At 40.5% G+C, this 18,400-nt stretch overlaps 1 protein-coding gene across 2 annotated transcripts in view; it reads left to right on the forward strand.

Moving 5' to 3' along the window:
• The window catches only part of PGM5 (phosphoglucomutase 5), a 77,191-nt gene that overhangs the window by 38,758 nt on the left and 20,033 nt on the right, over nt 1–18,400 (forward strand). For both annotated transcript variants that reach the window (XM_075136323.1, XM_075136322.1), the window contains exons 7-8: nt 9,082–9,197; nt 17,907–18,042. In XM_075136323.1, coding sequence (XP_074992424.1) covers nt 9,082–9,197; nt 17,907–18,042 — 252 coding nt within the window. The remainder of the gene's footprint in view (nt 1–9,081; nt 9,198–17,906; nt 18,043–18,400) is intronic.

Below are 18,400 nucleotides of genomic sequence, written 5' to 3' on the forward strand. Positions count from 1 at the left end.
GCTCCATGCTAAAATCTGTAGAAGTGCTGAGATTTTTTCAAAAGCTGACAGAGAGGATTTCGTCGTTGTTCTTTTTTTGTTTTTCTTTTTTTTTCCCTGGAGACTGCAAAGAATTGTGTGTTTTGTAGTCTGAGCTACAGGGCTTTCATGCTGACAGCACTGTCCATACCATGATAGTCTGGCTGAGCAGAAACAGATGTCGTAGGCTCATTGGCCAGTTTCCTGTCTGAAGGAGAGGCTTCTGATAAAGTCCAGTTTTGCATGGTGGGGTTTCCTTAAAGCTGTATTTCCTTGAAAAGAAGGAAAGTTCTTAGTTTCCATATGCACAAACTTCAACTAAATTAAATTAAACACTTAGCTCTTCAGAGAACTTTTTTCTCCCATGGAATCTCATTGCTAGGACTCTCTGTTATCATCCAGAATTCAGAGAGGAATTTATAAGCCGAAGCTGTACTCAAGGCCCTAAAACCTAAGTCTGTGTATGAGGTCTCCTGCAGTGCAACTTCTTAAAAGTGATTTAACTTGTCAGAAGAAGATTCTTTAATGCCTCATAGTGCCCACAAATTGGGGATGGTAACAATCTCACTGATAATACTTATGTAACTTGCGTGCTATTGATAGTTTTAATATTGGCAGTAATTTCATATCTTGTTCACTACGACAATAACCTACTCGCAGCGCCTGCAAGTATGGGGTGAGAAATTCTGGCTTTGCATGCCATCTGCTTCGTGTATTTGTTAAAGGTGCATTTACTGTCTCCATTCAGCAATGAATTTCACTCCACAGCAAGTTAGGGAGACTAGGCTAAAGTACAGTGTCCATAAAAAGCATCCTTGCACCTCCTGCGTGTAGTGGACAGGATTATCACATTAGTTTTGAGGGCAAAGGCAGACTCGGCAAGGAGCCGCGCAGGCTATTTTTACTTTGACCACTTACTCCCTGAAGAGCAGGGAAGAGGCAGAGGCATTCTGCAGGCCTTTCTCAGAGACTTGAAGCAGAGCTGTGCTGCAGCTGTTGGCCTGCTTACAAGTGCATTTCAGTCCTGCAGTGCTCCCCTGGCTCTGTAGCTGGCTATAAAGTTCGGCACGTGAATTTACTTTTACCCCCTGGGAGTGAATCAGAAAGTTGCCTGTTGGGACGCAAATTAGTTTACCATTATTTTGTAAAGCGCCTCTCGTACTTTAAAAAGTGCTGTCTTTTCGGTACGTTGCACAAGGCACTTGTAACACTTGACTGAGGTAGTACAGAGTCTGTGCGCAGGAAAGCTTGACGGCACGAAGCGTTGAGCTGCGTGTTCACACCATGGCCTATAGGTGGCAACAAGGAGCGCAGGTACCTGCAGGGCCCCACTGCCTGTCTGTCTGGGAGCCTGGGTTCCCTGATGCGTGTTTTAACTACCCTTGTAATGGTGCGAGCCTTTTCAAGTCCGCTCCTTCAGGAGATAGAAAAAGTCCAATGAACCTGAAGGGCCCAAAGGGAGATACTAAGTTTTAAATTTGTTTGTTTCAGGAATTTAAAGCCAAGGGCCTGACCTTCGACACAATAGTTCACATCCTTGGAGTATAGCAGTGATTGCTGAATGTGAATGTGTTCCGTGTAGCTCAAATAAGTTGCTAGTATGTATGGTTGCTGTGTGTTACAAGGCGTGAGCAAGGTAGGTTGTGTTTATAGGACTTTGGCTTTCTGCTGGGATAATTTTTAGTTTCTGCTGTTGAAAGGTTTCAAACACGGGGAGAGGCAATGTGAGTCTGAGAGGCAGGAGAGAATATTGGAACAGTTAGCTGGCACCGCAGTTACGTTGCATGAGTGCCAGGAGGCTCCATTGATAGAAAGGGAATTCAAATTGTCCTGAATAGAGTTTAACAAGGAGATGATTTCTGCAGTTATTAGCAATCCATAACCATCCTCAGAATTATTGTCAGCCAAAAAAATCCACCTGAAGTTACCAGTTTTCAAGGCAGAAACTGCCCCTGAACACCAGACCTTGATTTGGTGTACCTTTAGTCCACCTGCAGAAGCATTTTAGAGTTAAAACTTTGCAGGGGTGGGGGGGAAGCAAAACCAAAAAAGCCAAATGTTTCTAGATCCTTTGTAGCTAAAATGTCTTCAGATGCTTTTTGTTTACTGATTTCTGTTACTATGATCATTCTCTGTGAAAAGTAGCATACTAGAAAGCAGAAGGAAAAGGAACTTGTTGTCTACTAACTAGTTTTTTTTTCTGCCTTGTGCTCCTGACAGCCTCTCTGCCAGCAATGGCAGCGTTTACATCTTATCTTAGTGATATGTCCTGGTTATCTGTGTGGTGTGCAAGGGGTTAGCATTCCACTGCTTTTTGCTTAATAAATTAAAGACTGGGAAAGAGTAACACTGTAATACTTGACCATATAAGGGGTGTGACTGTTGTTTTAGTTCTGCTCCTTGCACAATATGCAGTTGAAGCCTTTTAAGGAAAGGCGGTGCAGACAGAGTGAAAACATCCAGAAGCAGAACATCCATTTCACATTACAGTTGGTGCCAGTGCTGGTGCTGTCATTGCTACTGCTCTGAATTTCTCACAGGCTGTTGGAGTTGCATAGTTAAAAAGAAGGAGAGACTTACAGATGAGACTGAAGAAAAAAGTTGAAAGTTCATGGCTCCTACATTTTGAGAAATAATAAGAACAAAGAGGGAACTGACCAAAGGTGAGCTGAATTAGACTTCCAAAGTTGAGAAATGAAGTAGCAAAGAGTCCTTCAGCATCAACAAGAAGAGACCACAGAGAGAACAAGTGGAAACATCGTGCAGTGAGAATGGGATAGGGACTTGGTGACTAAAAAGGCAATAAGTCTAAATTTTCAAGAAAGTTGAAAAAAAAATTTGCTTTTCAAAAGGAATTTGGATGTTGGAGAGGGAGTGAGACAATTAATGCAAATGGTAGGATGGAGAAGAAACTGTGGCAGCATGATAGGAGTTCAATCCTGGATGTCATCTTAGTCCTCCAAAAGAATGAACCCATGAAATTTTAGGTCTGGTTGCAAATACACTTAAGTAAGTCCATCAGCGTACTATATGGTTAGAGAATAGCAAAAGCAGGATCTCTAATAAAGGGATGGAAAAATGGATGTAGGCAAACCTAAGTCAGTTGTTTTGATCTCAGAAGTGTCCAAAGCGTTACAAAAATTTTGAAGCATCTCGGGCAGTAAAATATAAAATAAAACACATTTGTATGCCAAGGGTAGACTGTGTGAAGAATGTTATTTTCAGCTAGAGAAATTATTTTCTTGATAAATCAGATGCAGATCCTTCCTTGAGATATTTTTCATTCTTTGTGTGAAGAAAGGCTACAGGAGTGGGAGGAAAAACTGTTTTTCTTAGTTTCAGTCAAACATAGTCCTGTCTTTAAAATAAAATATGCTTCAGGCCTTAAATCAAATGAGGCTTTTATCAGCTGGAGATCAGATAACACAGTCGACTTCAGTGGCTAAGTAGGGATTTAGAAGACCCAGTGTGAAACCTTTTTCTTTTATCGCCAGTAACTCTGAAAGAGACCACGACAGAGGTTTGATCTCTTGCAAAATGCTGCTACCACACACTGTGCTTCAGTGGCCCACATGTCTGTCCCACAAAATCCTTCGATTCCTGTTTGTTAGGGCCTGAGAGTGCTTAGCCGTGTGCAGAATCAGGCTCGTTGCTCTTTGAATTACAACACATTGTCTACCTCAGCACTGGCTCCACAGAGAGGAGTAGGATTGACAAAAAATGTGTCCGTGAAACACCAGTCTGTGTTTTGACGCCTGCTCACCTAAGTGTCTGTGAGCATCTTTCACACATGCAGCTGAAACCTACAGGTGGTGGAAGACGAGAGAGACAAGGGCATGCAATAGCCGCTTCTGTAGGGATTCTTTCATTAACACCTCTTTCTTCCTCCAAGTTAAGACTCCAGAATGAATGCGATGCTGCAGTTTACCCTAGCCAGCATTTCGCCTATAATGCAAAACTCTAGCCAGTCATTTACAACAGTTCATGAGACCTGTCAAAGAAAGCCCTTCCCTAGCGTTGCGACCTTTATCTTTGTGGTGAACAGGCATCACGACTTTGGCAGGATAATTTTATTTGATTGACTGGTCTATTCTCAGAAGTTATAAAAGTTTCACTGGGCACAAGAAGGTCAGCTTGCCACAGGCCATTTGTTGTATCTGAATGATGTGTATTCATCAGGACTTCATGTGGCATTGTAGAGAATAGGTTGGAGCAAACTTCCCTCTGACTTTTGTTAATGTGAGTCAGGGTAACTCTGCTGAAGTCAGTGGTGTTTTGCCAGTGCAAAACCACAGTGACTGGGACATACCCTCAAGGACCACTTTGCTTTACTAGCCTATCTGTGAAAAACAGTCTGTTGTCTCCACTGGGTGGAAAAGTGAAAGAAAGGTATCACAAGGGTATTCCTTTAACCCCTTTAAATAAAAGAACTTTTTTTTTTCAATGGAAAGTTACCTTTTTACAAAGTTTAAGCAGGATAATATTTTTACTGTAATTCCAAGGAAAATCATTTGGGCTATCAAGAGTCCTGTACCCTCTGTTTTCCTAGTTAGGTGACATGCACATGGCTGTGAAGTATAAGGAAGAAGATCTGGGATATTCAGATGTGCAGCTGTACAATAGGTAGTCCAGTTGCCTGGTGCAGAACAGGTAAGTTTTCCACATTAGTCTGTTAAGGCTGTCAGGAGCAATTTTAGAATTAGTTGTTAATTTTTTTTTTCTGACAGGAAATTTTCAAAAATTCTTATCTTCAATATGAAGATTATTATTATGTTCTTTATTACCTTTATTATGAACTGGCCAGCTCATGCTTTCGTGAGACTTTCTGTAGAGTTCAAGAATTGGCTTAACAGTTCTGTGTTGGTACTAAACTCTCCAATAATTCTGTTTTCTAGTGATGAAATAACTCAAACTGCTTCTCATGGTTGCATTGTATGTGTTCTCCTTATGTTTTAATAAAAAGTGGGCAGTCAGTATAGGTAGCAAGGGCTCTTCAAAGTAAAAATGAGAATGAAGGTATACAGTAGGAGGGTAGATTTAACTATATAACCTTACAATAATTTATGTTCTTATTTTAACTCACTTTATTGTCTCTCCATTTAAAAACAGCTGCTCCTGCTTTTTTTAAATTCACAAAATATAGTTTTAAATAACATAGGTAATTGCCAAAGGTACAGTCCACTTTTCTTTGATTTTTTTTTTTTCTCCTTAATTAGTATTTTGGCATACTGGAAACATAAATACACTTAGCTCTGATATGGGCAGAATAAGTAAGGTGATTGCCCTTCAGATTAGGTCCAAGTGTAAATACCCTGTTTCCCAGTCTAGCAAGAGCTAATTAGTGCTACGCACAGACAGAAGAAACTTTATTGTGTAATCTCATTGATGTAGTGAGCACTTAAGCTGAAAGAAGGCAAGCAAGAATACTGTTTGAAGTCAGTCCCATTAAATGTCTGAGGTGACAAGAACCAGAATATCCATGGTTTGTTGTATTCCTTCTACATAGTTCATACTCATGGAACATATAAACATAGGTATATCAGTGTGGTTAGCCATAAATAGAATGCTTTTACTTCAAATAGACTAGGAAAATGAACCTATTCATATGTCATATTTTTTTCCAGTTTTTATGTTGAATTGCTCTGGGAGTATATATCCATCAAGTTGGGCCTTTTGACAGCTGACACCTTCACCCAGGCAACTCAGAGACTGAGGTATTGCCCATTACAGGAGCACCACTGCATCAGTATCTTGTTGATGATGCATTATACATATATATAAGGACGTTTAAAATTTACTCTGATGAGTGAGACCTCTGCAAGATATAAACTCTTTGCAGCACCAGTTCCAGAACTCACTTTCTGAGGCAAGTAGTATCCTGTCTGACCAAGAGATCTCATATAGACAACAAAATCTGTATGGTAACTGCTTGACTTTCCATTTTTAACTCTAGAAATTTAGGTACTCCACTGTACAGAAAGAAGAGAAACTTAAAAAGCTGATTATATATAGACTTGTTTGAACTGCCCTGTGAAGATACCTTGCTAAAAACATCATAGACTGTAATTAATGGATCTGTGATTTGTTATAGATAAAACAAAAACTTTTACTGTGACTCATCAGCAATTGTTCTTGCAGAATTACGAGTTCCAGAAACTGTCATCCTAAGCATTTATTTGCCTAGCAGAATAAAATATTTCTGTAATATCTTTCTAGCTTGTCATGAAGTCATATGCTGTGTTAGGTAGTGCTGGAAATCTTCAGTGGTACATAGAAACTAATTTCCAAATTTTGGTCCACAGGAGATGCTACCCTTTTGTCTCAGCTGGCACTTTTTTTAAAAAAAAATCTGGCTACTTAGTGTAGCAGTGACTGAAACTCTGATTTTATCATTTTGTCTACAAGAAAGCAGATTGGCGAATGTAAAGTGAAAAAAAAAGTTTTGGTAAATGAAGATACTTCCCCTCCCCACACTTTCTCTGCACTGAAGTCGTACCAGTCGTATTTCTTGTTTAGAAAGATGTAGATGTAGGAGCATTAAAAATCCCTCCCCCTTCCCACATTTAATCTCTGTTTTCCCTCGCTTTGAAGATCTAGTAATTTCCCAGTTACAGTATATTAGTTTCCTTCCTCTGAGGGTATTTTCCTGTAGTTTGCATTGTTATTTCCTGTAATTTGATCTGATGCAGCACATTATTTCTCTGAGTCTGCAGCTTTGAGAATTTTTTGCATTTTCCTGTGGGAACCCCTCACATGTTTCCTGGGGTGATCATTCACCTTAAATATCTATAGGCTGCATAAAGGCCCATTCTGCATTTATTGAGACTTCCAGTGATGATTCTTTAGTTCAGTAAAATGGCTACAAAAAAGAGTATGCTTAATTTTCAGTGTCTTTCTACTTATTTACTGATTTAGTCTGTTAAAATCTTAAGTCAAGAACAAAAAAATATTGCAAAGAACAAACTGTCATTTCACTATAAACTTTGTATGTATATGTTTATGTGTATATTGTTTGTTTGAAAGGTTTAGTTTAAAGTAAGCCCAATGCCAGCAGAATCAACATCTGTATTTTCAGTGCTAGCCTAGTGCATAGAAATCTTTGAAAACCATCACAGCCCCTGGAAGCTTTTGGTGCTGGTCAAGATAGGTCCATCCAAGGCTGTTTGTCCCCAGACTAGAGGAATACAGAAAAGTGAAAGGATTTCCTTCTCCAAAAACAGTACCAGGATATGGGAACATTTCTGCAAGTAGAAATATTCCTGCTGTATTGTTAGGCTACCTCAAGAGAATTGTCTTTGCTCTTCCAGCATGTTAGCCATTGTTTTCTGGTTGATTGTTTTCTAGCTTTTGGCAGTATGGTCCTATTCCCAGCTTGCAGTTACTGTCACACAGAGATTAAATCCTTTTATGTTCTTGATTTTTTGCAGAGCGAGCCAGAAACCTCTTCAGCTCTGCACTCTATAATCTCCGTTATGCAGCCAATAATACAGCTAGTGCTGTATAAACACAAGGAGGTATACACTTGCCTCTACATCTAAACTAGAGACATGAAAAACAAGTTTAGGTTTAAGCATTTTGATAAGATTTTTTTCTCCAGGCACCTCGTTAGCTCTTTTCAAATAAGTATAAGCAATTCTTACTCTATCTCATTTAAAAAACACTCTTTTTAGATGTAATATATAAGTACAAAAATGAACACCTAGGCTGAATAGGAGGAGACTTAGGTAACAATGGATATTTATTACATTAAAAAAAAAGTGGATTTGGAGATTAATACCAGTGCTGATTAACAATTTAAAGATTTCAGAGAGAATACTTAAGAGCTGAACTGTCATTTAGGTACGGGTCAGTATTTGCATATTTGGGGAGTTCATCCCCTCTACCTTATACACCTACTTTAAGACGGAGTGATGGACCGTCAGAAAACAGGTGTGTCTCTGTTGGTCAGAGAGCTGACTGCTTTTGCCTTGACATGTAACTTCTAGGTGGATTGTGTTAAGTGCATTGGGCCCCACTTTGATTGATCTGCTTTGTCCAGGCTTGACCACGGTTAAAATTACATAAATAGTCTCACGTCAAGTATTCTTCTGTGGGGGTGGAATTTAGAAAATGTGTGTTAGGTGTGATTGCTGCAGCAGTCTTAGGGAGATCGTAAGATCCTTTTTAGTCAGTCAGATTGCTTGACTGTATCTCAGGTCTTATTTTTCATATTAAAAACCAGTTGGCTCTGAAAATCCTAGGCACACAATGAGAACAAGCAAATATAATTAGAAACAAGAAGAACGATAATATTCATTCTGCATAAATCCCAGCTTGGTAGTGGGTTCCTTAGAGGATTTTTGTTTTTCTTCTTTCTTGTTTTTTAGTCCAAGAAAGGATTTTTTCATTATAGTGTATAACACGAATAATTACCAGTTAACAACCTGGGGAAGGGAAAGCAGATCCAGCTTATATGGTGGTTTATTTTTGTTCTTGAAAATGCTGGCAGGTCAGCCAGCTAGTGGGAGTATTTCATATAGGTGCGTCACAGGAGACAGGGAAAGTAAGTTCAAACTCAGACTGAGACTGAGAAAGCTTTTTTAGAGGAGATGTCGCATAATGCAAACATTCCTGTATTTTCTTGGCTTTGAACACATGAACAGAAGTAGAAGCGTCTTTCAAGCATATTGGTGTTGGCCACCTGTGTTTTGTAAAGGAAGGTACTTCAACATGATGCTTTAACTTTCATTAAAATACTTGTATAACAAAACCGTGTATCTGTAGATATAAGTGTTTCTTGTTGAGTAACAAGAGAAAGATACTGGTAAAGCCTATTGAGCTGAGATCCTACATTTTCCAAAATACTACACTTAGCGTATAAACATACCTGGGTTCTGGCTGAAGTCAGGTTCTGAGACAAGGATCAGTTTTGAATGGTGCTGTTGATCTGTTCTGGGGTATTTTTACTTATAGCCCAGCTGTCAGAAGATGTAGCAAGACCTGGAATATTCCTCAACTGATCTCAGGCCATATGTAAAAAGAGCACTGTCTTAATTGTGTGATGTTTTATTGTGTCTTTTCCAGAGTGGCAAAAGTAATGAAGGTTCCTGTGTATGAGACACCATCAGGATGGAGATATTTTTCCAATCTTATGGACTCTGGACGTTGCTCACTTTGTGGAGAGGAAAGCTTTGGCACTGGTAAGTAATACATAATCAAAAGTTTCCACAGACTTTTAATGACAACTTTTAATTATCCTGGGTGCCTCAAATCGAAGCCAAAAAATCAGCAAATTAACTATCTTATGCTGGAACAGAGAACAGTCAGTTGTTCACATCTTGAGCGTCTTCTTGCAGCTTTGGTGTCTAGTATCTTGAGGTATGAAGAATATGGAAGGTGGACATTCAGAAGCCATAGGCAATCTGATCACTGCCCAGACAGCTTTTGGAGGTGCCTGGCATTCTCTTCTGACTTGAACATAATGCAGAAAGGTCTCACTGGTTCTGCTGTAATAGTATTTTCACAGACTGCAAGAGCATTTGGAGGGATTTTGCCTGTATGGAAAAACCACATGTGTTTTCTTAATGCGATTCAGTGTACAAAGTATGAGGATTGGTTTGTCTAATGGTATATCTAATCAAACATGTTGCAGGTGTCCCTTTTTGGAACATCACAATTACCAAAACTCAGATAAAATCATCATTAGAAGAAGTTCAGTTACATGTCAGCATCTGTGTTTTCCCTAAGTATTTCTCCCTTATCTGTCCCAAGAACCAAATAACAGAATGCAGAATGAAAGACAAATTTGAGGCCTCATGAATTCAGTACTGACAAGAAGCATTAGGGCAAACAATTAAAATGTAGTCTGTAAATCTGCACAAACATGGTTTTGGTTTATGAGAAAAACGGAATAAATTTCACAGTGTTCTTTTTTTCTTTTCTGAATTCTGGCACAGAAATTATTTCTTCTTTTTGTTTATTGGTAGGGTTATGTTACAAGTGTTTTTGAATGAGCACATATCAGAATAACTTAACTATTTGCTTGGCTAATAATTTATTCTATATTTTGATGTAAGTTCCATCGAGTTCTTTATTTTGGTGTATAATCCATTGGCTACAGCTTCTCATAGAAAATTGTTTATCATGCAGTAAAGCTTGGTTACAAGTTTTATTTTGCTTTGATTGAGTTAAGTCTAGTATTAAGTTTGTTGGTTAAGGTCAATTAGAGCAGAATGCTGCTTTTTTAAAAATGAGGATACCTTTAAGCCATTGACATGCCACTTTATGTGTTATCATGTCATTAACTATCTGTAAGTATCTGAATGGGCTATGATAGAAGAACCAAAAATGTGTTAGATTTCTTTGGGTGTCTAGCTGTAAAAAGTAAGAGAATTTAAATTAATAGTGAATGTTTATTTTCTTTCTGTTGTGAATGGGAACCGATGTCCCATGATTAGCAACCTGGGTGCCTTGGCTTAATCGCTGTGACTGGCACAGGCTTGTATTGCCTTGAATGTGTCCTTTGAGTAGATATTTTTCAAAGGGTGTTCTGCAAGGTCGTTGAGTGAGTTCTAACTTGGAGAGAGGGGCAGGAAGATCTTGCACTTTTCAGAACGTACTGCCATTTGTTGCAGTGTGTTGTTAGACTGCGTCTCCATTTGCCCGTGACAGGTCTGGGCTGGGGAGTTTTCAACTGTCACTGCTTTTTGATGCTTTTTCACCAGGCCAGTTCTGTACCCCTTCCCTCTAAATACTGAAGTTCCTCCTGCTCATCCAAAACCAAATATTTCCGTGAAACTTGAGTCGGTCTGGAGACATCAGTATGACCTCATTAGCACCCGAATTATTTGGAAAAAACTCCTGCCTTCATCATCATGCTGAAGAAAGGGAAGTGTGGGTTTTGACTGGAAGGAGCTTGTAGGAGTTTGGTGGTGAGTTCCCATAGGCTGAAGTGTGTTTGGGTACCTTATCCCACAGGGTGCAGCATCTCCTGCTGCATGCGGTTTTATCTGTAGAGGTATGTAAAGCAAGTAGGGGTGGCCTCTATGTGCCATATGCCATGATAAACCACTGCCTCAGGCCTGTTTCTGTTTCGGAAGTAAGGCTCCTAGACCATCTTCATCTGGTGATGTTGAGTACAACTCTTGCAGATTCTTTCTGTCTCAGAGAGAAGGGAAGAATCTTTGGTTGCTTAGTAGAAGCCTTGTCTCCTTTGAGGAGACTTGTCATTAAAATTTTGTGGTGCAGTTATAAAAAAAGCCAAACATCAAGTTTCTTTACAACATTGAAAAGGCATGTTCAGGTCTTGCTAAGCAGGTTGTCCCAAGCATTGCTGGACTTTAGCCCTGCAGATCAGTTATATAGGAATCAAGAGAAGTGGTTTCAGAGCTTGATCTACTGAAACACTGAGGGCATTGTGATCTGTGTTGGCCTAACTTTATTGCTCTGAGTATTGGATGGTTGTTGAAGTTGGGAAAGAGGGACAGGTGGCTCACAGAGGTCAAGAAAGGGCCTCTGGAATTTGTCTGTTCTTCTAAGTAGGCAAGGTAATTCCTCTAACTTCTCTCTGTTCTTACACTTGACTTTTTTCCTTCGCTTGTATCCTTCTGTAGGGCCCTAAAACAATTGCATTTTGTACTATAGCCTCTCCCGATTTTGCAGCTCCTGACATCAGACCGGTCTGCATTCCTAGCACTCTATGTGTTCCTGTCTTAATGTGGTTCTCCTATCCTATCATTAATTCTTCAGATTCCTGATAAATTCTGTCTCTTGTGAATTCTAAGGGTGCTTGAACAACATATTTCTGGCCAGCCTGGAGAGCTGCTCTACAGCAATATTTAATCTGTGCATCCCGGCAGTTCTGGTCAGATAAGCTTTGTTGTACCTACAGCACTTCAGTGCAGAAAGCCTTCTGACTTCCCATTTAAGCCAATGCGATCTAAAGGGTAATCTGAATCCTCAAGATTCAATCCCCTGGGCATCCAGACAACTTGAGCAGTGGGTTTAAATTCCTCAGTGCGTGTGTAGTTGCTGTGTAAATGAATCGTGACAGTGCCTACAGGGCAGTTATGCAATGACTATGATGCCTAAAGTTTTTTTTTCTTCCTGCCTCAGTTTCCTTATCATCTTTCAATTCAATGCAGCTGTCTGAAAATATCTCATATGCCAGGTTTATTTGTAAAATGCAGTCTGGTCTGTAGATGACCAATACTTTAGCGATGCGAGCTGTTTTTAGCAGTAAATATTTACCTTATTGCGAATCTTTTAGTAATGTCCTAAGCTGCGTGACCCTCACAAGTTTCTGCCAGTATTGGGCATTTGAATCAATTTTACAGCTTTCTCCTCAATTATATCTATTTAGGGAACTGAAACTTGGCAGTTCTTTAGCTTTCAGCATGGAATATTTAAAGAAAAGTACCATATAGCTGATCAGAGTGGGAAACTTGCTGTTCTGTGCAAGAGAAAGGGATTTTACAGATCCACATTCTACCGTCAAACTAGCCGAACAGCACTGGAGACCGATTGCTTGTGTACCCAGGTAATCCAGCCCAGCTGGAATTTCCAAATAATACAGACCCCTGATTTTATAACATAAGGGATTTTGCTCTGGCAAGTAAATAAAAGCAAATTTTCTGCTATAAAAGGACAAAAGGTTTTGAAAACATCCCGTAGGGCTGTGTTTCCCAGACTTGTTTTCTGGCAGCTGATCTTGGAGCTCAACCAATGCTTTAAAAACTTCTTCCATTTTTGTAGCAGTGTGGGGAGCTTGTCAGATGAGGTTAGTAGCTTTCTGGTTCTATGACTAATGCCCAGGACACAATTCAGAGAAGGGCGTCAGCAGCAGCAATTTGTTTCTAAATTTCATCAGCGAACTATTAATCAGGATTAGGAGAGCTGTGTGGCTGATTCATATTCCTGCAGTTTAAGCCACTTCAGTAATTGCTACATTTTTCATAAATTTGCATGCTTCATCTCCGAATTTCCAGATGCTATTAACATCAGCTGCCTTCTCCTGCAAGATTATGTAGAAGAAGAACTAGTGGAGAATATAAAAATGTTCTGCTGCTGAAATGAATGAAAGCCTTAAAAGAGCTGTTTGGTGGTATCTGTTACAGTAACACAAATCTAAAATAATCTCTTTAACTTGAATAAAGGAACAGATCAGAATGCCCCTAAATCTCCATTTGCCTAAAATATCGTCAAGTTTCAGATTGTTAGATGAGAAATTTGTGACTCAAAGTGTGTGCAAACAAAATGATTTACTGTGAGTTTGTATACTCGCTTCAGTCAGATTTTTGTTTTATAATCATATTTGCAGAACACAATATGCTAGACAGAGATGACTAATTTAGGGAAAAGCAATTACATTTTCTTCCTGCATATGACCCTCAGGGCTCACCGTCTCTATCAGAATTAGAAATCTCAGATACAGATTAAGTTAAACATGTAAAAGACAGCCTGCATGCCCAACAGCTTTCCAATATCAGAGAAATCATAATGTGAACATCTTTGCATGATATTACTTTGTTTCTCAGGCTACTGCCTCTCAAGACTTTACTTCAGTTTAAGCCTGTTTAAGCTGAGTACTTCTTTATGAATGGGAACATGCTCTGAGAGTTTTCCCCAGATAGTTTACTCTGAGTCCGGCTGTAGCAATTGACTGTTGCAGTAATAAAAATAACTTTTGCTACTGTTGTATGGAGAAATATGTGACAAATGAACTTAAAAATAAGTTTTCGAAGTAGTTGCAGTTATTATAATTTCCCTTACCAATGACAAATTAAATATAATGGGATAATCAGAAAAGTATTTGTTGACTCCTCTGTTTTGTGGTCTCTTTCTGCTTTAGCTCCTTAAACAGAGTCTGGAATTATTTAGTGCCGTGGATGTTTCAATTAAAAGTATCACTGAAAACTATCTTGAGATTGTTGAGAGCCCTCAGAAAGCCGGGAGCACTATTAGTATTGCAGTCTCAGAAATACATAGCTGCGAGGCACGTGATCCCTTTTCACAGGGCAGCTCTGCCTCTGTAGATCCACAGTAGCAGATATTGGATCTATAAAGCAAAGAAGAATGGTGTTAGCTGAACTGAGGCAGCAGAATAAGCTCCTTCCCTAGAGTTTCCACCATGCCAGCTAGGCAGTAGAAATAAGTGAGAGCAAAACCACCTACAAATAACAGTACAGTAGGTGAAAAACAGAGTTGACTAACGGAGTTGCAGTAATAGATTCTAATTTGCTAAAAGAAAGAAGGGCAATAAGTAGAACAACATATGTGCATGTAGTAACGCAGTTGATGGATATGCTAGTGAAATAACAGAGGTGGAATAAACAAGTTCTGAGAAATCCCAGTTGTCAATTTTCCTCATATTGAGAATAACGAACTGAGACACTTCCTGGGCACACAGGATTATTGTCCCTGTACTCACATCAGGCTAGCGTTTTTAATCAGTGACTTTTGATTCTGGAACAGTTGGGTTGTGCCAGCTTTTCCATCCAGACTTTTGCCTATGGATTACTTTCTTCTAATGCTTTCTCCTTCCAGAGAAGCAACAATCTGTGTGTTCTCCTGAAGGACACAGGACACAGCACATGCTAAAGCTGCTAAATGGATCAGAAGAATGATATGTATACACTCATCCCTCTTCATAGAGGTTTATGAATTTAAGCCATGCCAGAACAAGGCTCAGAGCACCACAGAGAGCTTTCAAAAAATTCTTCTGTCCATGTTTCACTGCACCATTTTGGTTCAATGGAACATACTCGAAGTGTTTGTTAAATCAAAACTCATCTTTTCTTTCTTGTTCAGTTCAGACCATTGCACAGATGTCATGATGTATAGACCATTTTGCTGAATGAATGCTGTGCCTTTCCCTCTATGATTTGTTGGCCTGCAGTCTGCAGAGTGTTACACAAATGATCGTAATAAATGATCGTCTACATTGGAACAAATTGCTGAGGTTTTTAGCTCAATACCATGTCTCCACTTTTTGCTGGTGTCTGTTGAGACACTTAAGCCGTTAAGTTGCTGATAGTATCAGCAAAAGAGATGACTTTTTAGGTGAAATTGAATTTTTCAGTGCTAAGGATGAATGGCTGAAAGGAGAGGCAAGCAGGTTAGGAAGGAAAGCAATAGCCATGGTGGGGTGAGCTTGCTGTTACCAGGGCCCTGCCCAGCTCCCTGGGACTCCCCCACCTGCCCATGGCCCAGGACCCCATGTTAGCCCCCGGGGCCGTCAGCCCCTGCCCCAGTGATGCTGCAGCAGGGCCGGTCTCCAGCTCCCCTCAGCCCTGCCCTGCCCAGCCATGGCCCCCCAAGCCATGCCTACCCCATGGTCCCACATCCTGGCCTGGCCGCAGCCCATCCCCATCCCCTGGGGGGTGCCTGATGCCCGGGGTTGGGGCTGCCCTGGTGCCCCCCGGCTGCCCTGCTCCTGGCTGGGGCGGTGGGACGGGTCCTGGCTGCTGGGCCCTGCCACCCTGGGGGAGCCCCCGGTGCTCCCAGTCCCCAGGGAGCCCCCAGCCCCTGTGGTGACCTGATGACTTTTCCTGCTGCTACCTGAGGAACGATGGATGCTGGTGGGAAGTGACAGCTCTATTCTAGGTCTCTCTTTCGGTGGCAGTGGCAGAAACCTGCACCATTACCTGGGAAGAGACTCTTGGCTACAATAACAGTGATCATGACCATGCCGTCTGCTTTGCCTATGAGTAAGCTGACTTTATTACCCGTAGGCCATATCGCTGGTGTTTCTGTGAAGGCATCCTTCATCTGATCTAGTGTGTATCGTAACGAGGGAGTAGAAAAGGTGGGGACCTGATTGTCCGAAGGACTGTCTGCCTGTGGAGGGACACTTGTTTTCCTTTCTTATCTGAAGCTATTCGCAAAGCTATGACAGCTCATAAATAGCCCTGCCCTTTTTCTTCTGATTAGTTGGCGCGCCATGCCTTCACAGCACCTGGGACTCTGGAGCAGGGACCAGAGTGAGCTGTCACTCTGTCTACAGCAGCTCCTCGAGGACCAGCCCATAGCTCTGACCGTTGTAGTAGGAGAATGCCCGTGTTGCAGAGAGCTCACATACTACAGATCAAGGCAGATAAAAAGTGGCAGAAAGGAAGTTATCTTACTGTTATGACAGCTACTTCGCAAATGCAAAGGAATGTTACCATCTGTCTCGGTTCTTAAATCCATCTGCAGTATTCAATGTCCTTGTTTTCTGCATTACCTAACTTATAGACACAAACATAATCTTCATGTAAGTCTTTTTCTCTTCACAAGTCTTCAGTAATCATTCCTATACAACTCTGATATTATGCTGAAATAGTAATTTGCATTTAGTCTAATTATTGCAACCTCTAACAGGATGTTGGAGGTCTACACCCCCAGGGTTGAACATAACACAAGAAGACTAAGTAGGAGGCAGAGCTGTCCTGGCAGGCCCAGGACGATGGGCTCTTAGGCAATGTGAATAAATAGCAGCTGCTACCGTGACTGTTGCTTTCTCCCACGAAGACAGTCTGCAAGGCCAAGGCAGCAGCAACGACTGGAAGATGGACGTCAAGACTGAACCCTAGGAATCACGGTGGCTCTCTGCACATCTTGCTGTTTTCCTTATATGTCTTTGGTTTTCTGTTGACAGGTTTTCACGGGATTAATGGCATCAGTGCATCAATTTATATTATGGGAACCATGTCCTCTGCCAGTAGCAAAACGCAGCCTTTTTGACAGATGACTGTGTAGACCTTGCAGGCTGTTGTGTAAAACCACAGCACCGCAAAGCACTCTTGCTGCCACAGGATTTTTGTGTTTGAGGAGAAGGGATATTTCATAAAACAGGTTTTCAACCTAAGACTTTCTAAATTCCTCTCTGGAGGATTTTGCTAAATATGTTCTAAGGGCACAGATAGTCTGTCCTCCTTGATCGGTAGGTAATTCATGGAGGAACCAAAACTTGTGAATTACTGCACTTGCTTTTGTACTGGGTGTTTCCATAATGTGCGACTAGGAAGAAAATGGTAAGGTTGCAGCTAACAAACTTCAGCCGAATCTAGTATTATTATGCCAGAGCAATGGCCACATATTTGATGTCTTTTCAAGTTTCTAGCTTATGTGGTTGTCATCGGTATCTACTGAGTGTCAGATGTCTTGGATCTTACTTTGTGTTAATTCTCATGCATGCTTCCTTGTGATTTTTTGGTAATCTGGGTTAGATACATATTGCCATATTGATTTATTGTTGGACCAATTTCTCTCTTCATAAATATAAACATAGGAAGGGAGTTAGATCTGAGCATCCAAACATCTTTACCAGTGAGAGGTATAGAGAAATATAGAAAGGGGAAAAAGTGCTATTCTCTGGTTTGATTTTTTTTTCCAGAAACATTTTTTCAGGCTCTTGGTTTTCATCCTGATGGGAGGTCATGAACATTCTGGAAATCTTCATTTTTCATGGAATGGGAAAATTATTTCTCTGAAGCTTGACAGATGAACATCTGCAGAGATAAGGAGTTGCTGTTGAACTTGACTCCCATAACTCAGAACATTCTGGTTCATGGCCAGGGGTTTGCGTATCTAGCCCAGTTCTGCGAAACAGTACCAGAGGTGTGAAAACACCCTGTATGTCAGTGAGCAGGAACGATGACTAAAAATGTTTTCCTACTGCTACCATTTCTATTCAAATACTTGCACATATTTTTATTTAACCTTAGGAGTACAGACTTTGTCACATATATAAATAAATCACATTTCAAGCATTAGTCCTGGTTGTCCATCTGGAAGATATCAGAGTTGCTGAGATCAGTACTGTTGATTACTGTTATGCGTAAGTTAAATGAGACATTTGCCCAGCCTCTTTACCTTGTGTTCTGATTTGCAGTGATACCAAATAATGTGCTTTACCTACATCTCTTTAGGGTCTGATCACCTTCGAGAGAAAGATGGACTATGGGCTGTGCTAGTTTGGCTTTCAATCCTAGCGGCTCGAAAGCAGAGCGTGGAGGAGATTGTCAGGGATCACTGGACGAAATTTGGCCGGCACTACTACTGCAGGTGAGAAAAATGAGGAAAAGGCATAGGAACTTATGCAGTTGATAGGACAATTCTGCTCCAACCATGGCTTGTTTAGCTGTGCTCAGCTGCATTTAGGTGTGCATTTGCTGTGTCCACAGAATGAAAATCTGCCACAGATTGCCACTGTTCTGTAGGCAGGTTTTTTCTGATGAGTAAGTGGCAGCAGAAGTTAATTTACTTACTGAAGGAGCAGCATGTATATGTCACTTCTAGTATATGAGTAATTGAATTTTCTGATATCAAATTACAGAAAGATTTGAATTATTACTTGTGGAATCTGTAGGCATAGCTTGTTACACAGTGTTAAAAAAAAAAATCAAAATCCCAGCAAGATTTA

The sequence above is a fragment of the Calonectris borealis genome, chromosome Z, assembly GCF_964195595.1.
Source record: "Calonectris borealis chromosome Z, bCalBor7.hap1.2, whole genome shotgun sequence".
In the NCBI taxonomy this organism is placed as follows: Eukaryota; Metazoa; Chordata; class Aves; order Procellariiformes; family Procellariidae; genus Calonectris; species Calonectris borealis.